Genomic DNA, 24,289 nt, shown 5'->3' with positions numbered 1-24,289 from the left:
CTTCAATATAGGGAAGGGATATATTGTAAAAAATTTTAGAGTTTATGTGCCATTCATTAAGGAGAAATTATTAAATATATTCAACATACATATATCATTTCTTATGATTATGTAAAATTTATTTTTTATATTATAAAAAAAAATTATTTTTCTGTGAGAGAGTGAGTTTTAGCGCTCTTCATATATTTAATAATTAGCCTTCACGAGGGGAGGGAGAATGTAGTGTCGTGCACCTTTTTCTTTATCTAATTTTCAATGAGAGGTACTTACATGTATCAAGGGACCATTCATAGAAGGAATCTGATATGAAACCTCACTTTCGTTTCACGTGACCATCCTTCAAAAGCTGCTTCTTCTTTGATACCAAGGGAAGGACTACTTCATCAATGTTGTTCTCTGGGCTACAACAGTTGCAGTTGCTATCACCGGCTCGTGTGCTTTTCTGGTTTAAAGTTTTTTGAGATAATCATTGATACCAAGGGAAGGACTACTTTTATCGTTCGAAGTTGCTTGGGTATGTTTGCTGAACACCACATGTTTGTTTATTTATCTCTACGAATTGCCATTTATTTTTTCGTTGTATTAATGTCGCAAGGGATTTTGCGGTCGTCTGGACGAATACTCACCGAAGTGGGAAAAGTGAGGTGTCGTCACTTTAATTTTAAGGGAAATTAAAGAAAACCATTTGTGAAAGTAAGTTACACTAAAATCACTTCAAAAACAGAGATTCTAGGTTCGGGGTCCATGAACGGGTGGAGAAGGTGTTAGGCACCCCACCTCGTCTCTCAACGAGGGTAAGCAGATTTAATTTCACGTTCTTCATAGTTAGGAGGGCTTGGATGGAAATGTTAATCCTTTTGACCGAAAGAAATGTTTGATTTTTCACTAATCCGGATTACCCAGATACATAAGTAAATGAGATGACCTTAGTGAATTGCGATTGTGTATTAACTTTATTTCAGGGAGAATCATTTTACATATTTGTTAAAATTTAATTTGCGAATCGGATAAGAACTCTCCTCCAATCTCCTTTAAATATTTATTAAAATTTTTAAGTTTGAGGGTCGGATAAGAACTCTCGTCCGATCTCCCTTTTTTTAAATATTTATTAAAAATTTTTAAACTTGAGAATCGGATAAGAACTCTCCTCCTATCTCCTTTAAATATTTGTTAAAATTTTTAAGCTTGAGAATCGGATAAGAACTCTCCTCCGACCTCTATTAAATATTTGTTAAAATTTTTAAGCTTGATAATCGGATAAGAACTCTCCTCCGATCTCCTTTAAATATTTGTTAAAATTTTAAGCTTGAGAATCGGATAAGAACTCTCCTCCGACCTCTATTAAATATTTATTAAAATTTTAAGCTTGAGAATCGGATAAGAACTCTCCTCCGACCTCTATTAAATATTTATGGAGACTCTGGGCGAGGATCGGGTAAAAACTCTTCTCCGATCTCTGTTAAATACTTATGGAAGTTTTGGGCCTCCGACCTCTATTAAACATTTAAATGGGGACCGGATAAGGACTTTTCCGATCTCTCAAGGTTTAATTACAGCTACGCATCATAAGAACCTGAGACTAAGAGTTTCGGCATTCAAAGATGCCAAGGGTCGGAATAAGGCTTCTTTTAACTGGTTGGTACCTTGTGACCAGACAAAGGATGCCAGACTAAATTTTACCGATCTCCTATGTAATTACCTTACCAGTACCTTTTTATACATAATCCGTTCTGTTTATTTACCTGAATTTTAGTTTCATTCTGCTTTATGACATCATACTGAATCACCTTCTATGTTAGCCTAGTGATGCAACTCTATTATTTTCTTGACGTATTATTCAGGCCTTCTATTTTAAAGAAGCACTTAAGACACGACTACCTACATTTTACCAAACTACTTATACGCTACTTGAGATGAGGACTTTGGCATTTAGAAGTAGCAAAGCTTAACAAAAAGAATGGACCAGTTGACAAAGAAAGTAAACTTCGGGAATAACCTTCATTACACCATATAAACTTGGCGAAGATTACAAACATAAAAGTAAAGGGAATGCGTAAAATAAAGAGCTTTTAGTGAAACAGAGATATGAACACTCACCTGTGAGGAGCCGAACCTACTAAACTAATCGCAGAACGTAATAGGGGCACAAGCTGTTTAGCACGAAGGCTGAAGCTCACCTAGAAACGAAGGATGCTTATCTAAACGGCAGTCAGGTTTAAACAAGCAAGTTGAGCTTAGGAAATAAGAATGGAAATAAAGATGACAAAGAACTGAAAGTAAGGGCGTCATAGGATAATGAAAGAACTGAAAATGGAGAGTTCCAGTATTTCAAGAATCCCTTTTGCAAGAAAACACTTCAGAAAACTGGTTTCAAAAGTTTTTCCTTATCAAAAACTTAAAAATAGCAGAGTAACGAACTGAATTAAATTTCATAGTTCTTCCACTATAGTAACTATTTCTCTTTTTTTTGCCCGTCCCTTGAACAGTTTTCATGCAGTTATTTATAGGAACCGAGTGCTTCCCCTGAAGGGTCAGGATCTATTTTGAGGGAGATGGAGGGTCAGGATTTCGAAGGACATGTTAAAGAGGATCAGAACGGACGGCTGAGATCCCCTTCAGAATATTTGTCATTTTCTTCTTCTAATCTGACCGTCCCAAATTCTCTTGTCCGGGGCGATCCAAGGGCTGGGAGTGAAAGGCGCTGATCTTGTCGTTTTCTTCTTCGATCCGAGGGCTCCGAGCTCGTCCTTACAAGTAAGATCAACGATGGAGATTAGGATGTACAGCGCTGTCCTGACGTACTCTGGCGCATGTCAGAAATGCGGGCGATTCTGGGGCGTGCGGTTGAGATTTCTCCTGCAACGCTTTAACTACCTCGGCTCTGATTATGACGATAATTGACAGGAGCTATCTTATTCTCTTTGTCTTCCGACCTCCCCTCTTTTCCGGTCTTTTCAACGTGATCCTTTTTCGATCTCTCATACCGGGTTCCTCTCTTCACGCTCTCTTCCGATCTTTCCTGACACGCTCTTATGATGTAATCAGACCTTTAATGCAGTCCGATCTCTAGAGATCGCCCAAATGATGTGATTAGACTTTTAATGTAATCCGATCTCCGAGATCGTCCAAACGATGTAATCAGATCTTTTCGGAAATAAAATTTATTTTGACAACTGTTGTTTTATTATTATTGATTATTTTCTGATCCCTGAAGTATTTATCCGATCCGACTCTTAATTTGAATGACACTTATCCGATCCGTGATTCAAAACACCTTAATCTGCCGCCCTACAGTTAACCGATCTCTTTATGGAATCTCCGGAATATTCGTGAGACGTGTCAGAACAGCTGGCGGGTCCCGCTATCCGATGCACTACCTGGAACATCGTGAGCATTAAATGCTCGGACGAGTATAAATAGGAGTGGGGTTAGCCAGTTGCTCCTTCATGTCATTTTCAGTCTCTCGTAAACAACTTCCAAATTCTCTCGTTTTCTCAAGTTCCTCCGACACCGATCAAGCTCCTGTAAGGGTTTTGATCTTTATTTTAGTTTAAATTTTCTGTTTCCTTTGAAAATGAGCGGTGCCGAAGGTCAGAGAGCAGTAAGCCCCCCTTCCATTCAGTTCTCGTGGTCGTCCGATGATGTAGAGGTGGTCGGACCAAGCGCGCAGCCTGAACTTCCTAGGATCTCCGTTCCAGCTCGGGGACAACCAGCACCATCAAGGCATGTGCCTTCTTCGGGAAGGGAAAATCTTCCCATGGACGAGCTGCCATCAATCTTGCAAGAAACCGACCTGCAGTCGTTTAGCCAAGAGTACAACATCCGGCCTGATTCTTACGAATTGATTAAGTGTCACGGCGATCTTCGCGCCGATCACTTCTTCAAGGAGAACGATATGATCATGGTGTATGAAGAATAGTTAAAAGCCGGGCTGCGGTTCCCTCTTGACGACTTCTTTAAAGAGGTTTTAAAATATCACCAAGTGTGCATCGCCCAAGTTCACCCGAACTCGTGGCGGATCTTAGTAGCCTTCCGAGGCCTATGCCGAGCTAAGGGGCTCCGACCCACGGTTAAGGTGTTCGCTGAACTGCACCGGTTAACTCGTCGTAAGGATGATGAGTATTGGTTCTTCCAGGCGAAACCCCATTGTGGGCTTTTTACCGATCTACCTTCCTCCCTGAAGAATTGGAAGAACCGCTTCTTTATCCTGAGGAGCAAAATTCTGAACAGCTTTGAGGGCTTCCCCCACAGCTGGCTGCATCAGGGTCCTTTGCTTGCGAAGCACATCGCCCTAAATAGGGAAGAGGGGGCAATGGTGATGGAGTTGAAGGAACAGGCGTCCAGAGAGAAGTTCTCTTGTTTGGATGCCGTGACGGCCGAGCTACACCATTGGACTATGCAGCTGGTCACCGGTCAAGATCGCGGGCTTCAGCTCTCTGATCTCGGCATCGGTATTTTCTATATCTCAGATCTTTGGACCTTAGCGATCTCACTGACCTCTTCTTTGTGCAGGTATGGCAAGCGGCGAAGCTTCTAAGGAGAGCCGGAAGCGGAAGAGAGAGATCTCTCGGAAGGTACGGGAGATGAAGCGCTCCGAGCTGCTTCAAACACCTGGTCATGAGCCCGGGGAGATACAGGAAGGCTCATCTCAACCTTCCGGACCGCCGATCATAGAAGTGGTCCGAACTCCTCATCACCAAGAAGAGCCACCTCCACCTCTGCCGACCGCTCCAAGTGTGGAAGGGGGCCCTTCCCAAACTACTGTGAGGCCTCTTTCCCGCGGTGCTCAAGTTCTAATCCATTCCCTGGAGAAGAATCGGACTGTTCGGGAAAATCCGGGCTTGGCGAAGGTCTTGGGGGCTTCCATCTGTCTTCGGGAAGATCGGGACAGGCTGTCCTCAGACAACCTTGATGACATCCTGACCCGGTCTATGAGCTTGAACGTGGAGTGCTTGGTGAACCAGCACATTGTCCGGGAGAAGGCTCATCGCCTGGGTATAGAGGTCGAGAAGATGGGTCACGAAGTGTCTTCTCTCCGATCCTAACTTTCGTCCGCTCAGGACTACATATCTCAAATTGAGGGACGGATGAAGTTCTATGAGGACAAGCTGGCCGAGCAAGCTCATGTTCTAGACGAGCGAGATCGTGTTCTCGGGGAAGTTCAGGCGCTCCGAGCTGATGAAGCTGCTCAACTCGCTCATCTTGCTGAGGAGCTCAAGGCGAAAGAAGAAGAAATGGTGACCGAAGTGGCCGGCGCTTATGTGAATGCTCATAGAGATCTCCTGGCTGAGCTCAAGAAGCGTTATCCTGAGGAGGACTTCTCCTGGATGGCCAACCTGGCTCCCGAGGACGAAGGTGAGGATAGCGAAGGGGAGGCTGAAGGTGAGAGAGAAAATGAACATGTAGTTCAGGCTGGGGGCGATTCCCCAACCGAATGACTTGTATAAATTTTGAAATGAAATGCAATGAAAGTTTCCCTTTTGTTCAATGATTGATTGTGATCGGAAAATTTCTAAATTGCGTAAGCACTCGATTGTTTGAACATATTAGAATGACAACTGAAAGTGATTATTAATCTAAGTATAGGAGATCGGAGAACACAATATGCATGAGATCGATTCTGAACAGGACTTAATTAAAATTAGAAATTTGGCTTTGAACACTTAAGATCGGGATCATCTTTAAACCGAGTCGAAACCTTTATCATTATCAAATTTTAAATGAGAGACCGGCAACAAGACTGGTGTTACGAAGGCCTTATGTTGGTTCAATTTTATTTGACAAGAAAGATCGGAAATACAATTAAATGATTGGGGGACTTGAGAATTGGTTTGAGGGATCGGTGAGGCTTTAAATGACCTGGAGACTTGGTATTAATTAAATTCTTTTTGTGGGGAGATCGGAAGTGTGGTCGGTTGGTAAAGGGGACTGTATTGGGGATCGGCTTCAAAGTTTATTAATTTCGGGGGATCGGCCAAAATATAGTGTCGACAATTAACATTAAAAACTGGATCCACGCCTTATAAATTTGCCTTGTTACATTCTGTTCTTCATTTTTGATGTAGTGTGTTAGTACTATGTTAATTTTTGTTGGCAACTTTAGCTATAGGGATTCATTATTCATCATTAGGTGTCGGGTGGGTCAGCCACTGGCTGCTTAATTGAAAATGATTTCACTAGAAGCTTAGTTGATGATGTTCGAAAAAGATACTTTAGGCAGGGCAGGGCAGCACTCCGTGCGATCCTATCAACTTTTACTTTACATGATGCCCCCAAGCCAGAGGACAAGGATCAAGTCACGGATTAGCATATTAAAATTGGCCGACTAGTGAAATCAATTTCAATAAGGCTTTAGCCTAGTGGTAAAATTGCCCGAGCTTGAGGCCTTAAGCTTCTCAATTGTTATTTCTTCGGAAATAAATCTCTGATTTCTCTCAGAAAGAAAATAATTAGATAGAAATGTATTTAAAATAATTGAGAATTAAAATTTGTATTATAAATAAAAAAAATTTAATAGAATATTAAATTTAAATATCTCATAATTTAGAGTTCACACTCAATTAAAAGAATTGAAAATACATGTCATAAGAATTGGTAGCGAAAACAATTTAAAAGCGAGTGATAAAAGAATCAAATCTTTACAATAATTCACATCGCATCTCAATCTATATGATTCCATTCCAATCATGAGCACTTCACCAACCCCACCTGCCCATCTATGAATCATCACATGAAGAAAGAATAGGATGTGTTAAATGATGAAAAGTATAGGTAAAATTAAGATTATTATAACACAAGAAAGACCCTTTGAATACCAAGTAAAAGCATTAATTATATGTTATTGAATCGAAGAATAGTAAAACGCATTGGTCAATGGGTCATTCAAGAATGTGCCATGCCTCATTGAGTGTAAGAAAATAACTAAATGTGCCAAAGTAAATTCTTAGAAAAATATAGTATGTGCATGTGATGTGCAAATCATTCGACCTAATTCGGCAATTCACAATCTAGCAAACCCTTACTTGTGCCAAATAATTAATGTCTTTATTTAGATAATTACTTTAGTAGATTTTGATTTCCTAGACTACTTTTAATTAGAAATTTTTGATTCGATTGTTGATAGATTTATAATTGAGCAATCATTTGCATGGAAATGGAGATGATTGGCGATATTATGATTGGAGATAGAGGTGGTTGTTGCATGCATATATTTTTATGCTTCTCTTATTAAGGTAGTCGCAGCCCCTGCCTGCAGGCTACATGATATTGATATATCCATTGAACCATGAATTAAGAGTTCTCTGTCCTTTCAAATTCCATTTTCCAAGATGCAGGGCTGCTTCTGTGCATGTTGTGAGGCCATGATCAATCGTTTAACAAGCATATCGCTACATTTCTAATATTATGTGTATAAATAGACCTCAATTAGAGTGCACGATTTGTCCATTTTTCTTCTGACCTTTGACTAAATAAGGTTCCATTTTCAGTTCATTCTCTAATACAAATTGGCCAAGAGATCCACATTCCATTTGCTTATTTGTTACACTTTTTACTAACTGTATTTGATAAAAAAATAATAATAATAATTTAAAAAAAAAAGGCCTCTCTTTGCCTGTGAAATAAAATGCCAACTTGTGGGCTTATTATACATATATCCATGACAAAAGAATGAGTTTTCCACATTGAATTTCTTGAGTGCCATCTTCCACGATCTTCAAAGCATCCAAAATCCAATAAACAAAGCAACGAGGGGGTGGTTTGACAGTTGCATCAGAAACCACTTGCAATACCAAAAAATAACCACCAAAGATCCCTTATTTAAGAAGGGAAGACTCCAAAAGAATAAAATAGAGGATGTGAAATGTATCAATCTAAGAAAGAGAGAGGTCGAAGGAGATCAGATCAGAGGCAGAATCGAAAATTTTGGAAACTAAATAAACAAAAAGGACTGATGGGTTTCGATTCTTGAGTTGAGGCTGTTGCACCCCTAACTTCAATGATTAGTTACATTTACATTTATTTTTATCACATGCATATAATTAAATACTACTCCAAAAGCATATACTACCTCTTTAAATATCTCACCTCTGATTCACTAGCCGCTATCGGAGCTACTCAAATAGCTAGAGCAACAAAAACCATCTCTCTTTGCATTGCAGCAACTCATCTCATATGGATTCATCAAAGAAGTTTAACAAGATCACTGACATTGTTAGGCTTCAGCAGATCCTCAAGAAGTGGAAAAAGGCAGCAACTTCTTCAAAGATCAGCAATGCCAGCTGCTCCTCTTCCACCACCAACACCATCAAGTTCATTAAAAGAACGCTCTCTTTCACCGATGTTTCTGCAGCATCAAATGATGTAGTCCCGAAAGGATTTCTCGCCGTTTGTGTTGGGAAAGAGTTGAAGAGATATGTGATTCCTACAGAGTACTTGGGCCATCAAGCCTTTGGGATACTGCTGCGAGAGGCAGAAAAGGAGTTTGGGCTTCAACAAGAGGGAGTGTTAAAGATCCCATGCCAAGAATCCGTGTTTGAGAAGATCTTGAAGGTGGTTGAAGAGAAGAGAGAAGTCTACTTGTTACGTGAATTAGGGTTTAATGTAGAGAAAGAGATGATGAGTAGTTGTTGGTCATCACCTGATTGTGAGCTAACACATTATCATCCTCAAATGTGTAAATGAATAATCTTTTGCTTAATTAATTTATATTTATCACCAAAGCCTAAGAGTAGGCGTTTGTTGAAATGCAGGCAGTTTGTCCGATCCAAATCCAAGTGCATGATTTTTTTTTTTTTTTTGTAAATATATAGATTATCTTATATACATTATTATATTTCTTAAGCGATATGAGCCAAAAATCATAGTGATAAAATCAATGTATGTGCATTTTTTTTTAATGAAAAAAAAAAGAAGAAGAAGAATCTTTGGGCAAGTCTTGGGTTTGTACTAACAAAGTAATCTATGGCTTTGGACAAATTAATTAAAACGAGATTGAAAGAAAATAAGGCTGACAACCTACTTTCAGTTGTGGAGGACGATTCTAATTATGTCAAAAGGGGTAGCTGCTTGCTTGCTTTGCCTATAATTGTGTTAAATTCATGTGTATTATTATTATTAAAAAGAGGATAACAGATATTAGAGGGGATCGCCTCTTGTAATCTGCATGCTGTTTCTCTCCCCTTTTCACCAAAAAAAAAAAAGAAGAAGAGAAATTAGATTTAAGATATTATTCAAATTAAAAATAAAATAAAAAAAAAATATATGCACGTTTTCTTTTTAGAAAAGCGAAAAGGAATTTTAAGATAATATATCAATTACAATCATTAATTGGTGGAAACACAAAGAATCATACTATGCTTCAAACTAATCCATTCACACACTTAACGAATAAATAATTTTCGTTTTTTAATTCTCTTTTTCTTTTAATAATGCCTTGTTGCTTTCCCTTATATATTTTCTTTTCTCATGTCTTATAATGAAAGAATTTATTAAAAAAAAAATTCAAATCTTCCATTTTATATTTTCTTTTATAAAAAAATTTATTTAAATTTAATTTATTATAAATTTAATATATATATATATATATTTTTTTTAAAATATAAATTTCATTGCATATATTATATCTTAGATTTATAAGAATTTTCTTAAATTAAAATTATATAAATAAGACAAAATATATAGGCCAGATTTGTTGTGTTGTCATTGGAATAATTAGGAAAGAGGCCTGCCATTTCAATTTATAAATATAATACATACATATGCAAACAAAGCAATGGTATATTTACTTCCCTTTCATAGATTTAGGTCTCATCATTCATAAATTCAGTGCATCTCCCAAATTTCCATGGCAACCACCTCTCACTGGCTCAACTCAATTCGCCAAATAACCATGCTAAAACAGTTCATAAAGCAATGGAAGCGCGCAGCCCTCCTCTCTCCCTCACAATACTCGTCTAATTCCGGTTCAAGCCGTCACATTCCCTCCGGTTTCCTGGCGGTCTACGTTGGACAAAACCGCATGAGATTCTTGATCCCAGTCCGATTTCTGCACCTTCCAATCTTTATAGCCCTTCTTGAAAAAGCAGAAGAAGAATATGGTTTCAAGTTCAGCGGAGGCATTGTTTTGCCTTGTGAGGTAGACTTGTTCAAGCAAGTGTTGAGGTTCCTTGATAAAGATGAGAAGAAGTACGGGCGTTTACGGGTGAATGAGTTCTTGAAGTTGATTTCTGATTCTTCTTCATGCAAAGAGGAGGAAGGTAATTTTTCTCACTGTCATCATGGCCTCATACCTCTCATGCAGAAAGCAGCTAGGGTTTGAGTGTTGTGGATTTGTACTTAACAGGGAGAAATTAAACTGAAGTTATGATATATGACTTTGATAATTAAAACAATATTAATAAGCATGTAGCAATTGTATTTTCTTGTACTTCCATTTCCATGACCATGATTATATATCTAGCTAGCTAGCTGTCTGCAGAGCTTGTGATCTGACTTCTCACATCACATAAGGGATGTTCTTCACTATCATGAAAGAAAAGTCTTATTTTTTATCTTTATCAATCCAGGGTTTCGTTTTAAATTCAATCTGTTAACCTTCTAGCTTGGAGACAGGAGATCAATCGTAGACCTTATAATAATCAGTGATCAGGTCAAACACCTAAATCGGAACCTTGCTGCAGTAATTTTTCGAGCTCTCTCCATCGCCCAAAAATTAAAAAGAGAAAGAAGAAAAATCCTAGCCTTTACCTTCTTCCTATATACTAGCAGAGGAAAAGATGAAGATGACGACAGATAATTATTCTAAATAAAGTCGGTTGAAGTGGCCCCAACGGATTCCCAATTCCTTCAATAATTAATTAATTCTATTTTTTCATTTAATTTTAATCAAAACATATATAAAAAAAATTATAGTTTAAATACAAATTCAATATTACTAAATTAAAACTTACTAATACTAAATAATTACTTTTAAACCATTATTAAAAATATATATATATATATATTTTTTATAAGTTCAAAAGAAAAACTATTAATTTTATTATGAATATATTCACTTCATCCATTTAATTTTATCTGTCATTTTTTAAAATTATTTATCATATTAATTATTTTTTTTAATTTCTTTTTATTTCTATCGAATATAATAAATATTTTTATAATTTCTTAAAATCTATCTTATCATATCTCTCTTAAAATGTATTTAGTAGCATATTAACAGAGGTAGAATTGTTGAGATTAGAGTAATTAGGTGACATAGATAGTAATTTAGTATAATTAAAGAATATTTTTATTATAATTTACGTGATTTAATTATTTTTTTAATTACCATATAAAATTTCAAATGATGAATATAAATAAAAGTAAACAGAGGGTTATTATAAACCGAAATTTTATTTTTGAAATGAATTTTAAACAAATTTAAGGGGAGATTGAAAAATAGTTTACACTAACATTAATTAACCAAAAATTAAATAACTAATTAAAATGGAGTTAATCGTAGTATTTTATTTCTCATCTCATTTTATGTTATTTATTAAACTAAATAAAGTATATAAGTAGTAAATATTGAGTGCCAAGAAAAGCTTCAATCGCATGGGTACAAATGAACCATTGGGTTTAGCAATAACTGAGAGACAATTTCTCAGCTATGCAGATTGCAGATCAAGTTGTTCATATTAAATTGAAGTATTGAAGGGATAATTTAGTATTGTTTTTGTTTATATAAATACGACACAACTTGAAAGAAAAATTTAATTCTTGAAATCCGTACGCAACTGTTCTTTGCGCTATTCCCTTTACTTTTGTTGGTTTCCAACCTTACAGTTGCTTTGTTTAAGCCAAATGGCAGAGTGTCCATGATTTGGACCTAGGCTATTACCTTTTTCTTTCCACCAGTAATGCAAGATAATTCTATAGCAATTCCAAGCCCCAAACTAACAATACAGTTCCGTGAAAAAGTTAAATAAGAGCAAGGCCTGGCAAATGCATAACTTCATAGGAAAATAGCATTCCGTTATTGATGTCAACGAGACAACAAGTGTAATATGCATAATGAATCAATTCAATGAAGCCTCCCAATCCATGCCAACGGCAGAAAGATTGTGAGGGCTTCTCGATTGCAGTTGATTATCAATGATGTCCATGTTGCAGTACTAGCTTAACACTTTAAGCATCTTCCCGAGGATCAATACTAGTCTCTTTTGTCAAACCCAGAAAGAAGCCACTTTTACAATTAGAAACGGCCCGGAAAGAGCACAGTCACTTTTCACTCGGTCACCAGCTCACAAAATGTAATATCCTTTTAAGAATTCAACAGTGATCCCATTAAACTACAGCTGATGCTTTTAGATGGTGAACATGCAAGCAATGAACTAAATAATGTGGTCATTTTCTCGCCCAACGATCTTCAAGTGCCCTGACCTTCTCTGGTGCGAAAAAGTAAGCCTGCTCATCACCACAAGTAGTCATAGGTAACCTTTTTTCAAAATATATATAAGTAAAATTGATTTGAAAATTTCTATGAATCAAGTCACACTGCCAATGGCAAATGCAATTACAAACAAAAAGTAGCTATAGAACATAATTTGAATATAACATCAAATGATGTTTGTGGTTGTCCAGTCGTGCAATTGTTTCTATTAGTTTGTTCACATCACAAAGGATACCACAGAAGACCACAATTCTTTTCGTGGTCCACACATGCAATCAGATAAACATTATACAACAGTAGGCTACATTTTGCTATTAGGTTGCATGGAAACATGGAAAGATTGCTATATGCACGAGGCTTTGAGTATGTGGCCCGCATGCTTGTATTTGTGTCTGTATGTTTGAAGGAGTGCAAGTAGAAACTGAATTGTCTCTGTATGCCCAACATTGCCATTTTCTTTCAATATAATTGCCTGCAGAAGCATCAGAAAGACAAAATTTATATGCAAATCCTCACCATGGTGCAGGACAACAAGTAGACAATTTCCATTTCTTACTTTCCAGAGAAACCAAAAGCAACAGACTGCCTAGCATATCCAGTTGTCTCTCGATTGAAGTTCGAAAATGTTGATCAGCCACATTGACTACTTGTCACATAATTTCTAGAAATCTCATCCAGACTGTAGTATTATACACATGAATGTATTTAGTCCCAGCTCTGCAGGTTTTAAGAACAAAACTTCAAGTCATTAGATTACTGTAATAGTATCTGCACACCATTTTCATGGGTACCAGTCTCTTAGACATGCACAAAATGTTGTGGTTTTTGGTATACAAGGGAAATTTGACCCTCCACTAATACTAGAACCTGGAACTTCCTGACTATCTTGAAGTATTTCCTTAATCAAGATAGCTAATTGTACCCAAGTTATCTGAAGCTTTGTTCTCTAAAATACAACTTTGTTACTCCACACCAATTATCAATTAAATAAACTTATGCATTGATAAAAAGCCTATCTAAAATTAATTAAGTGGGAGGAAAACTCAACCAAACTCAGAGAACATAAGAGGAAACACACACACACAAGAATCTAACCTTTGCTAGGTAAACCCAAAACTGATTAGGGTGACTAGAGATGAGCTGATCATAAACAGATACAGCATCACTCGCATGTCCCCAATCTGAATAGGCCTTTCCATGAAGCAAGTCAACCTGAAAATTCATTTCAAGTAAGAATGATGCAAAGAAAAATATTTGTAAGACATATTACCAAGAAGGCAACTCACTTGAATAGGGTCCACCTCCAATTCAGTTTCCATTGCATAGCTATCAGATTTAACATCAATGCTACTTGATTTTTTCAGAAGTCAGACGTTCACAAGAAAACATAAGGACCTGAACAGCCTTCATAAAAGTAAAAGACAAAGAGTTGGTAAATACTGAAATGTGTAATGCTACAGGATACACATCTTCACAATCCAATGGGAAGAAAAAAAAGGAGGCTAAATCCTAGAATGTTGATTTCAACATATTTTGATGTATGGAATTATAGGTCAAAAATTGAAGAACTTTATCATGAAATCAGAAAATTAGAACCATAAACAATTTTCTTCAAAATCCACAAAAGAGACAATAAAGTCCACCGCTAACTATAAAACATTAATAGAAACTGCAAGCAAGCCATGTACAGAAAGGACTTGTGTCCACTGACCATAAATTGCAGAGTGATCCTAAAATGTCAAGAACTGTGATTGGCCAATAGCTTAAAGCAGCAAAAGTATGTCCATTTGTCCAACATTTGGGACAAGTTCATGTCAATCACAAAAAATCCTGGTAAAACCATCTTGTATCAAATATTTGAATCTCCACATTCAGCAGCATATACTAAAAAAACTATATAAAAACAGATGTCCAAATCAAGTTTAATTTTCCTTTTAATCTGAATCCATTGGAGTGTATCAGCAGAACTTGAAATACTGTAGCATCTAGACAACCACCAGGGATATATGCAAATCATTTTGAATTAAGGAACTGCACAATTGAAAGACACCATACCCCATCCCGTTTCTTAGCAGCAAGCAATGCATTGGAAAGACCATGTAGAACTTCAAAAATTGATATTTAGACCTATAAAACAGCAGAGCAAGAGTGAACATAGTACTAAAAATGGAAGGTAAAGATCAACCAAGGAATGCGAATAACAATGTTCCTGCAGTAAGTTGCTACACTCCTATATAGTGCCACTTGGGCATTTGTTTCATTTATACTATATATGAGTTAAATTCTCCGACAATATCCTACTTCCTCTTTCTGACCTTGCCTCTGGGAAAGCACAAATGCTTTCTTCATTCATTCCACCAAATGAGTTGAGGATTTTTTGTTCCATTCCCAGGTGAAGTTCAAATATTTGTTTGCAATAAAAATCAAATTTGAGACACAATAAAAGAATTTGGAGCATTTGGAATAACTTTTCCTTATTCCCCAACTTTCTCACTCAGAAAATAAATATCAACATATTATAATTTTCTCAAGTAAAAGAAAAAAAATGCTTCTTCCTATTAGCCAACAAAATTTTAGCAAACATTCAATTTGATTATTCCCAAGAAAGAAAAGATTGTGTACACTGCTTAAAAGCTAAAAATTTTCATTCTAGGCAGACCATTCTTTATGAATATCACAAACTACTATAATAACTCCAATCAAACCCCCAAGATTACCATTGAACAACATATAACCACCCAAAATTCAACAATTCAAAAGCACCAAATTCCATTTCCCTCGTTCAATCAAGGAGGAGGAGGTTTAGTTGCACAAGTAACAGCATTCCAAATCTGGGCAATACCCCCAAGAACATGAGGCCAGACACTTTCAATCCCTCTAAAAGCAGCCCCAGAAGCAACCCCAATAGCGAACGTCTCAACATACCCAGGCTTCGAATCCAACTTCATATCAAGAACAGCAACTCTGTTGTTGACCAAATCAACCTTTCTTGATGCATCAGCCATGAGCTTGTCCTTCCTGTTCTTATTTTTAGAGGAGATAACCCTAAAGAGCACATTCTGGAGATCTTCAACGACCTTGACAGACGCTTCTTGAAAGTCTAGGCCTTGAGATTGGTAGTGGGAAATGAGTTCTTGAGGGGTTGGTGGCTTCTTCTTGGAATCCTTGGGTGGGGCTTGAGGGCTAGCATTTGGGATTGGCGGTTGCTCCATTTGATGTTTATCAGAAAGGATGCAAGCAAAGAGCAGATGCCAGAAGACGGAAGATGGGGTTGGTTTTCTAGGGTTTCAAATTTTACTCCAAAAAAATAATAATAAAAAATGAAAATGTGATTGTGAGGTTTTTTTTTTTTATTTATTTATTAAATTTTTGAAGAGGAGGATTGGATTGCGGGGTTTTGGTCCTTTCAGCATAAGGAATGGGTTTGGCCTGGGCCTCACAACACATTATTTTGGGCTCCTTATGTGATTGGATTCGGATCATTACATTCAAGTGTGTAATACACGCACCATTTTCATATGCTACGATAGAAGCAAGCAAGAATTTTCACATGATTCATTTATTAAAATTTGTAATGCCGATTAAATCAAAATCCAATTCATGGCGACTTACAATTATCAAGTCTAACGACTAGGACCACCTCAAATTAGATGACCCTTCAGTTAAAATATATATATATATATATATATGGTCATTATTAAAAATATTCAAGATTATTACTCGATTCAACTCAACTAAACATTTATTTAAAAAATTTAGATCGGTTATATAGATTTTATTTCTCCAATTTAAACGATTTTGAGTTAAATTCTCGAAAATGTGTAATGCTTCTAAGTCATGTTGTACTACTCTCCTCAAAGTCAATTTAGATCTACCTCTTCTTTTCTTTATATCCTCTAATAATCTAATGTGCTCTACTTGTCTAACTAATTACGTTTCACATGACCAAATCACTTCAATCTCCCTTCTCTCAACTTATCCTCACTTGACACCACTCCTACCTTTTCTCTAACACTCTCATTACAGACTTTATCTAGTCTAGTATGATCATTCATTCATCTTAACATTCTCATCTCCACAACTTTTATCTTAGATACATATAACTTCTTTCAGTGTTCAACACTCACTGACATATAACATAACCGATCATATAATTGTACGGTAAAATTTTCAATATTATTAATAAAAAGAAATTAGATATCAATAACACCAAAATTTAATTATTTCTGCAAATCCAAAAACAAGAAATTATCTATTGATATTCATAAATCAAGTTTCCAAGAGAGAGGAGACCTCTTTCTAAACGCGTTAATTTACACACCATAAGGCATTGCCTCCCATTTCAGTGGATGCCACCACAATAGTAGGGCTACGGATCTTTCCAAGCGCAATACTGGTAGAGCTTGGAACAAGTTAAAGGTCGGCCTCATCCACCAACAGCAACATATAAATTTAACATAAAGTACCTTTGCACAGTCCATTAGTTGCAATCAACAATGCTCTCTAGTTGTCATGTAAGTACACGAACAAAACTAAAATTTGCATCTACTAACCACTTAATTCAGCAGTCTACCAACTTCTCTTATTTGGTTTTGAAAAACTGGCAAATTCAGTAACGCTAGCAATTAGGCACCCTTGATATACACACATCAAATACCTATCTGTATATATATTTGCAAAAAAAATAATAATAATAAATAAATCTCTAGAAGGATTCGACAATTATGGGTGCTGTATACTCTCATTGAACCGCAGTAGATATGAACAACACTTCACAGAAAGACAGGAGCCATGACTAGCGTGATTGTTGCTAACATTTTTATGAGCACATGTAGTGAAGGTCCAGCTGTATCTTTGAAAGGGTCTCCTACACTACACACCATGCAAACAATACCACAATTATCTCAAAGGATTAAGAAATTTAATTCACATTGAGAAAAACCATAAACAACTTGCGATCTCAAGATTTTAGTGAAAATAGCAAGGCAAGATATATAAAAATGATATCCAAGTGTTTGCTTCAAAAGTTGCCAGAAAAACAAAAACACTCAACAAGGTTGACAAGATTAATGCAGCACTACCAGAGATTTCCCCTTGTTTTGAAACAAACACTGATTACTAAATAAATAAGAAGAAGTAACTAATTAGTAATAGAACATCTGATGGTGTTGGAAGGATTGTGTTCTATCATATAGACATAGACGATTCATCCAAAATGCACAATCATTAACTGCTAATACTCATGCATAAGTGCAGAGAGAAATGCTCTACATCCTCAAACACCCAGTCCTAGCTCTCCCTTGTCAAAACCAGGCCAAAGAACCATCATTTCTCTTAAAGAGGGGAACGCTATTATAATTCTAATGCTTTCTCTTATTCAAAATTCTATGTTAGATTTCTATTAGTGCTAGTACAAACCAGTGTGTTCAAAAAAAAAAAAAAAAAAAGAACCACCAATTCTAAAACAACACCAGGCAATGACAAGACTTACGTATCTCCAGTAACTGCTGCTTTATGACAGTCACTCCCCTTGCCTCCAAGAGCCCCTGTCTCAATATACTTCTTTGCATTATCCCATGCACCACCTGCTGTGTTTAGGAAAAGAGCCATAAGAATGCCAGAAACAGTTCCAAACATCAGCATGGAAGCCACAACTTTAGCCCCAAGCAGAGGATCTCCCGTATAGTACCCCAAAATCCGGAACAGAAAACCTGCAAGCAATAGAAAGAAAAATTAATACACAAAATAACTGGCGGTAACGCGATAATAGAATAGGCTTCAGAAGAGGGCCCAATATCTCTATGAGATGTCCAAACTTTATTTACAACCTAAATTATTTTTAAAAAATAATTAAAAAAAAGAGAGATGCTTTCCATGCATGATTTATATCAATTAGACTCTACAGATTCATAAATAACATACATATGATTTCTCAAATATAGGACCCATTCGCTGTGTAATATTGGTCACTTAAGAATTCACACAGCTTTCTAATTATTCTTTCCCAATAATAATAATAATAATTAGGGAGTAAATTGCCTAGATAGCAACAATATAACCAACCATCAATTTCAAAACCAACACAAACATCATCAGCTCTTATAAGATACTGATAAAAGAAAAATTAAGTATTAAACAGAACATTGAGAAAAGGAGGAATATAACAAGATGATTAACATACCAATCACTATAGGTGATATAATAGCCAAAGCACCAGGTTTTATCATCTCCTTCAAAGATGCAGATGCCACAATTGAAACACAGCGACCATAGTCTGGTTTCTCCTTGTAGTCCTGACATGAGCATGTTAAAAAAGCACATAATTTGGAATCCAGAGTCAAGTACAGAAGGAAAACAGCACAAGAACAAGGGAAATTCTATAATAAACTCGCTATCCAACAAAATGATGCACCGCTCCTCTCATAATCACAAACATTTGGGATCCATCAATGAAAATAGTTTGCACATCCAGTATGATAGTGAGAAGGACTGCTTTCAAGCTGATTAGATGCATTGAATAACACTCACCATGATACCTGGCCTTTCAATAAACTGCCTCCTTACTTCGGTAACAACCTCCTGAGCAGTTCGGCCGACTGCGGAGCAGGCCCATGCACTGAATAAGAAAATAAGCATTGAGCCCAACAATCCACCAATAAAAACTTCAGGAATGGCAATATCAACCTGAAATTGAATGAAATTATGAAAGTAAGATGAAGTGTTCCAAGGCATTAAGGACAAGAAATAATTAGGCTAAAGTACAATTATATAATTAAGTTACCTGTTTGAAAGGCTCATGGGCAAATGCAGCAACCTCATCCATATAAGCACTAAATAGAAGGAAAGATGCAAGTGCGGCGGATCCAATGGCAAAACCTTTGGTTGTAGCTTTCGTTGTGTTTCCAACCGCATCAAGAACATCAGTAATCTCCCTAACACTTTCTGGCTGTATGAGACACATTTATATAACACACATTGAACAAAATAAGGAAGAAGAACAATATGTTATCCCTGGATTGAGTCAAATTTTCAACAAAGAAAATGATGATCAATTGTTACCTGCTGACTCATTTCTACAATTCCACCAGCATTGTCAGCTATGGGACCAAACATATCCATCGTAAGAACGTAGGCAGCAGTACTGAGCATTCCCATTGTCGCCACAGCAGTGCCAAACAACCCACCAGTTGGCTTTCCAGCTTCATCGACCAGACCCGAGGTGTGACCCAACCAAAAAGCTGAGACAATAGATATACTAATGACAAGGACTGGAAGAGCAGTCGATTCCAGACCCAAACTAACTCCAGCAATTATGTTAGTACCATGACCAGTGGAGCTAGCATGAGCTAACGTGCGTACAGGCTCATGCTTGTAGTCAGTGTAGTATTTGGTGATCCAGACAAAAACATATGCTGTGATGATACCAACCAATCCACACAAGGCAAAGTTAAACCATGCTGACGGTGCTTGTTCTGTATAAAGCATCCAACGAGTAGACTGAAAAGCAATATGCACAACACATATGTAAGAACTCAAGCACATCAAAGGTAAAAATGATGCTTGATCAAGTCTGGATATGAAGGCTCAGTATAATATTATTAAAAGAAGAATAATGGCAAATAAAACAGTAAAATTGCAGCAGCAGCAGTTAACAATTAAAGAGACATTAAAATCTCTCAATTCAAGAAGACATATTACCACACCAAATGTGAGAACAGCCAAAACTATTGTAACAGAGTATCCTTTCTGAAGGATTGCCATTGGATCCTCTATAGGAGACTTCACACTAGAATCACGAGTACTCCTAATTGAAAGTATTCCAATTGAGGATATAACCAAGTCAAAAGAATGAATAACAAGAGGAAACAAGATGAAGCCAGAAGGATCTGCAAGAAATTGGACATAAGTGAGTCCACTAAAGAAGACAGATAGCCTTGGACAAAAATATATAGGCAAAAGCATCACAAAATCTGATAACTGAGCATGCCAATAACTGAGCCAAAAAAAAAAAACACGCACGCACGCACGCACGCATGCACACACACACACACACACACTTTGCTACATCCTAGTTCGGTATAACACCATCAATAAAATGTGATTAGCTGAACAATGACAATCCTGAGGTTTATGGAGAAATTGTATAACAGTATAAATACTTGCCCTCAATTTTGCAACGTTGGGCCATTGTTCCTCCAAGTATCATAGCACTTATTATTTCAGCAGCAATACTTTCAAAAAGATCAGCACCTCGAGCAGCACAATCACCCACATTGTCTCCAACCTTTTTATGTACCAAGTTCAACATTCAAAAGAAATGTTAAAGCTAAAAAATAAATAAATAAAAATAAAAATAAAAATCATAAACTGTACTAAAAGCCCCATTGGAACAAGAAGTCCACAACATCAGAAACAAGAAACAGGCAAATACCAAATCTGCAATCACTGCAGGATTTCTAGGATCATCTTCAGGGATTCCCTGCTCTACTTTCCCAACAAGGTCAGCCCCAACATCAGCTGCTTTTGTGTATATTCCACCACCCAATTGAGCGAAAAGGGCAACAAAGGAAGCTCCAAAACCATATCCCACAAGGAGAAGGGGCACTAGAAGAGAAACATGAAAATCAACCAAAATAGCATATGCTTCTACCAACACAAAAGGTTAACATTGCCGCAAAACACACCATCCTAGGTGATAGTGATTCTACAATGTCATATTGCTTCCATCTTGAGAATGACGAAGAAAAAAAAGAAAGAAAGAAACTTCAATAGTATGAGAATGTAAAAAGAGTATAACTCATTCATTTTGATAACGGGCTCAGATTCGTCACAATTTAATCACAAAGAAGGGAATCTTACAATCAGTAACCTTCATTGAACCTGGAGAATCCACTCCCAACCAAACATAAAATGCAGCATAAAGGATGGCTATACCAATTACAGCCATACCAACGACCACTATGGCAGAGAAACCACCGGCACGGACAGCTACCTACATTATATTTTCCAGTTATGACATAATTCATCAACTATTAAGATGACAATAGACCATAAAAGGGACAACCTGCAATGCCTCTCTAGCTGACCGTCTTGCAGCACTAGAAACTCTGACATTTGCACGAACTGACACCCACATCCCAACATAACCTGCTATACCTGAACATAAAGCCCCCAAAAGGAATGAAGCAACAGTGATATATGCAATTGTTGACCTGCATGAACAAAATAAAAAAATGTTGCCATCACGGATTAAAGCATGCACATAATGAATTGCTGCTAATTTTGACTAGTGGAATCACCTCCCAAGGCCAGAAGATTCTTGTTGAGGAGTTGTAGTACGGAACAAATATATGCAGAGGATCACCATGGCCAGCAACATTGCCATCTTTGAGATTGTCCCATACTGAGTCCTGAAGAAACCTTCAGCTCCATCACGTATTGCATCTGATACCTAGAAAGTAAGATAATAAGCTCAAGACAATAATACAGCAAGTCTCAAAATTGTGATGCATTCAAATACGACCAAAAGAACCAAACCATATATACACACACTTGAAGTATAGCTTGCTCACACTTCAAAGTGTGTTCCCGATCCCATAATTACATCAAAATTCATTTCAGAGCAGTCGAACACCATGTCCAAGCTAAAAGCACACAGATCCAGAAATTTTATCTGAATATGCTTTCAAGCTAGACAGAACAAATAAAATGGTATAAAGTGGTACCAATTCAATCTAGAATCATTAATGAGCATAAAATTTTTTATAAAGAATATAGCAATTGACATCTTAGGCAGTACACATTAGAGATGATGTACCTGAGCCATTTCAGGAGGGCCCTCATCCTTCGATAGTACCCACTTAGTAAGATATATTGATAAAAGGAAGCTGATGATACAAATTGCAAATACAAACACAATGATTGGAGAAGTACTTGCTCCAATGTAAAAGATTGCTCCTAAACCCAGGAGCAGAAATATAAAAAGAACACGGACATTTATTCCCATGAGGACTCGAACAATCTGCACAAGGGAAAATCAATTCAATACACGCAAGGAAGATAGAAGATCATAATGGCAAGGGAAAATGTTACAGAAAATGTAAAGATTGCTGCTTAATTATCATGAACAAGAAAGAGTGATTTATTGTCATTCAGGCTTTTCCTTTTTATCACTGCCACTGATACATTGAACTGGCAGTTCTGAAAATGATACAGCTAAAACGAATGCCCACAAAATACAGTGACAAATCATAGTTTAAATTTCAAATCAAAGTAAAATCATTCACCAAAAGCAGAAAAACAACTGTCCCACTGAAGACAATGTAACTGTTCCCAGTGGCAAAATAGAGAGGCACTCACGTTCATGCCCCCATATTTGGCCTTATATTTCTATCACAGCTAAATAAAAAATTTATCATCAAATAAGCCAAACAAGCAAGAGAAAATTTGTTACTCACAAATGGAGTATAAGGTTTACTACGCATATTGGGGAAAGTTCTTGGCCTATCTTGATAAGGTCCCAAATTACCACCCTCAACATCATCATCCATCATCATTGTATGGGAGGAATTCACCCTTCGGGTTACAGGAAAAGAGATGTAGTCGTTGCCTTGGGGCAGGTCGCCCCCTGAACTGGGTCGATGAATTTTGATTGCTCTAAGTTGTCAAGTGAAATCACTAGTGCTTCAATTGAAGATATAAGAAATCACCAAATTTCTTCTGATGAGCTAGAGAACCAAAAGCTAAGCCACAAAAAATATAGATTTCCCACCTGCAACAGTAAATGAGCCTCCTAAAACAAAAATTAATAATTAAAAACCATCAGATATCAACAAGCCATGCAGTTTCCAATGTCCTCACACATAATTAAAGGCTAAGTAAAATTTTGTAAGAAAGATAACTAGAATCATGAAATCATGGCTTGCTAGATTGCAATCCAAAATATTTGTTCAGTTAAGATTACTTGAGATTGGTTCATAGAAACGAATAAGCCATCTTAAAGCATTAATGAAAAGTCAAAATAACTGCAGCACTTAATGTTGATTGTTGAATGAAATGCGGCTGATTTTCGTTGACATAAATCAGCGATTTCTTAAAATGAAAATAGAAATATAAACGTAGGACGAGAATGATTTCACAATTATTAACGTGAAAACTTCTCTTAGTGCTACTAATGGGTGCCCACTAGGGCTGACGTTGGGCTTGAGCTCCGCTCTCCCATGGTTGTAGAGCTGTAAACTAAAATAACCACAGTAATTGTGAGCCTAACTTAAGAATGCGAATATCCATTTAGGAAAAAGTTATGCTTCGTCAATATTCCGTTTGGTTGCCAGGAAAATGGAGCTTTTGAAAGAAAACACTCATCCCAAATTAGAATTTTCCTCTCCATTCTCACATTTTCTCAGCAACCGACCGCATGAGAATTGAAAAAAAAAGTTCAAAGAAGTAAAGGAAAATTAAAAACTGAAATTAAAACCCTAAGATCTGAGCAAGAAGGAATTAGATTCAAACGCGTATAGGCATTCTAAATAAGAGAAAAAAAAATCTGAATAAAAAAAAAGGGAAATCAAACAATGAAATGAGTACAATTGGATCACAATCAGGGATCTATGAGAACAGGCATGCACAAAACAAACGTAAATACGGGGAGAAAGAAATTACCGATCAATGAATGGTGATAAGTAATAGGACTGCCATTAACAGGATCACGCTGCGGGTTGAATACATCTATACCTTTTATTTCTCTCTCTTCGCTCTCTGCAAATTTGCAGACTTTCAGAGAGAGACACGGAAATTTAAAAAAAAAAAAAAGGTTTTGTTATTTTCTTTTTTATTGGGAGTTTTTTGCTTGGATTGTGT

At 36.7% G+C, this 24,289-nt stretch overlaps 5 protein-coding genes across 8 annotated transcripts; 2 read left to right on the top strand and 3 right to left on the bottom strand.

Moving 5' to 3' along the window:
• Positions 1 to 187: 187 nt before the first annotated feature.
• Positions 188 to 8,711, top strand: LOC110665976 (auxin-responsive protein SAUR71-like). Of its 2 annotated transcripts, none has more exons than XM_058140237.1 (2): positions 188 to 514; positions 7,335 to 8,711. In XM_058140237.1, exon 2 carries the CDS (start codon positions 8,173 to 8,175, stop codon positions 8,680 to 8,682), a length of 510 nt encoding a protein of 169 aa, XP_057996220.1. In that variant the 5' UTR covers positions 188 to 514; positions 7,335 to 8,172; the 3' UTR covers positions 8,683 to 8,711. The 2 variants fall into 2 exon arrangements, with proteins under 2 accessions (XP_057996220.1, XP_057996219.1); XM_058140236.1 differs by having other exon boundaries at positions 7,329 to 8,711.
• Positions 8,712 to 9,889: 1,178 nt separating this feature from the next.
• On the top strand, positions 9,890 to 10,318 carry LOC110671327 (auxin-induced protein 6B). The gene has a single exon (XM_021833752.2). It carries the CDS (start codon positions 9,890 to 9,892, stop codon positions 10,316 to 10,318), a length of 429 nt encoding a protein of 142 aa, XP_021689444.2.
• A 2,149-nt stretch (positions 10,319 to 12,467) lies between these two features.
• LOC110671344 (uncharacterized) lies at positions 12,468 to 14,854 on the bottom strand. Of its 2 annotated transcripts, none has more exons than XM_058139375.1 (4): positions 14,142 to 14,854; positions 13,717 to 13,834; positions 13,526 to 13,642; positions 12,468 to 12,902 (listed from the first exon to the last, which is right to left on the bottom strand). In XM_058139375.1, the coding sequence occupies exons 2-4, from the start codon at positions 13,747 to 13,749 to the stop codon at positions 12,774 to 12,776; spliced, it is 279 nt and encodes a 92-aa protein (XP_057995358.1). In that variant the 5' UTR covers positions 13,750 to 13,834; positions 14,142 to 14,854; the 3' UTR covers positions 12,468 to 12,773. The 2 variants fall into 2 exon arrangements, with proteins under 2 accessions (XP_057995358.1, XP_057995359.1); XM_058139376.1 differs by having other exon boundaries at positions 14,486 to 14,854.
• Positions 14,855 to 15,001: 147 nt separating this feature from the next.
• LOC110665938 (uncharacterized) lies at positions 15,002 to 15,642 on the bottom strand. The gene has a single exon (XM_058139374.1). It carries the CDS (start codon positions 15,640 to 15,642, stop codon positions 15,217 to 15,219), a length of 426 nt encoding a protein of 141 aa, XP_057995357.1. The 3' UTR covers positions 15,002 to 15,216.
• A 1,239-nt stretch (positions 15,643 to 16,881) lies between these two features.
• On the bottom strand, positions 16,882 to 24,256 carry LOC110671337 (pyrophosphate-energized membrane proton pump 2). Of its 2 annotated transcripts, none has more exons than XM_021833766.2 (15): positions 24,092 to 24,256; positions 22,888 to 23,222; positions 22,248 to 22,451; positions 21,730 to 21,881; positions 21,495 to 21,642; positions 21,290 to 21,422; positions 20,862 to 21,034; positions 20,594 to 20,714; positions 20,129 to 20,316; positions 19,490 to 19,927; positions 19,212 to 19,376; positions 18,959 to 19,114; positions 18,612 to 18,723; positions 17,922 to 18,141; positions 16,882 to 17,302 (listed from the first exon to the last, which is right to left on the bottom strand). In XM_021833766.2, exons 2-15 carry the CDS (start codon positions 22,984 to 22,986, stop codon positions 17,203 to 17,205), a joined length of 2,409 nt encoding a protein of 802 aa, XP_021689458.2. In that variant the 5' UTR covers positions 22,987 to 23,222; positions 24,092 to 24,256; the 3' UTR covers positions 16,882 to 17,202. The 2 variants fall into 2 exon arrangements, with proteins under 2 accessions (XP_021689458.2, XP_021689457.2); XM_021833765.2 differs by having other exon boundaries at positions 22,888 to 23,201; positions 24,092 to 24,254.
• Positions 24,257 to 24,289: the final 33 nt, after the last annotated feature.

The sequence above is a fragment of the Hevea brasiliensis genome, chromosome 17, assembly GCF_030052815.1.
Source record: "Hevea brasiliensis isolate MT/VB/25A 57/8 chromosome 17, ASM3005281v1, whole genome shotgun sequence".
Taxonomy (NCBI): Eukaryota; Viridiplantae; Streptophyta; class Magnoliopsida; order Malpighiales; family Euphorbiaceae; genus Hevea; species Hevea brasiliensis.
This window is presented reverse-complemented; position numbering and strand designations above follow the sequence as displayed.

Bases quoted from the DNA above. Each gene is read 5' to 3' on its own strand.
- LOC110665938 (XM_058139374.1), bottom strand. From the start codon at position 15,642: ATGGAGCAACCGCCAATCCCAAATGCTAGCCCTCAAGCCCCACCCAAG.
- LOC110671337 (XM_021833766.2), bottom strand. From the start codon at position 22,986: ATGATGATGGATGATGATGTTGAGGGTGGTAATTTGGGACCTTATCAA. The intron at 21,643-21,729 runs GTGATTCCACTA...TTGTTCATGCAG, and splicing joins GAATCTTCTGGCCTTGGGAG to GTCAACAATTGCATATATCA. The intron at 19,377-19,489 runs GTAACAATTGAT...TGTCTCATACAG, and splicing joins TTGTAGAAATGAGTCAGCAG to CCAGAAAGTGTTAGGGAGAT.
- LOC110671327 (XM_021833752.2), top strand. From the start codon at position 9,890: ATGCTAAAACAGTTCATAAAGCAATGGAAGCGCGCAGCCCTCCTCTCT.
- LOC110665976 (XM_058140237.1), top strand. From the start codon at position 8,173: ATGGATTCATCAAAGAAGTTTAACAAGATCACTGACATTGTTAGGCTT.
- LOC110671344 (XM_058139375.1), bottom strand. From the start codon at position 13,749: ATGGAAACTGAATTGGAGGTGGACCCTATTCAA. The intron at 13,643-13,716 runs GTGAGTTGCCTT...ATGAATTTTCAG, and splicing joins TGGAGGTGGACCCTATTCAA to GTTGACTTGCTTCATGGAAA. The intron at 12,903-13,525 runs GTTAGATTCTTG...ATGCTTCTGCAG, and splicing joins TTTGGGTTTACCTAGCAAAG to GCAATTATATTGAAAGAAAA.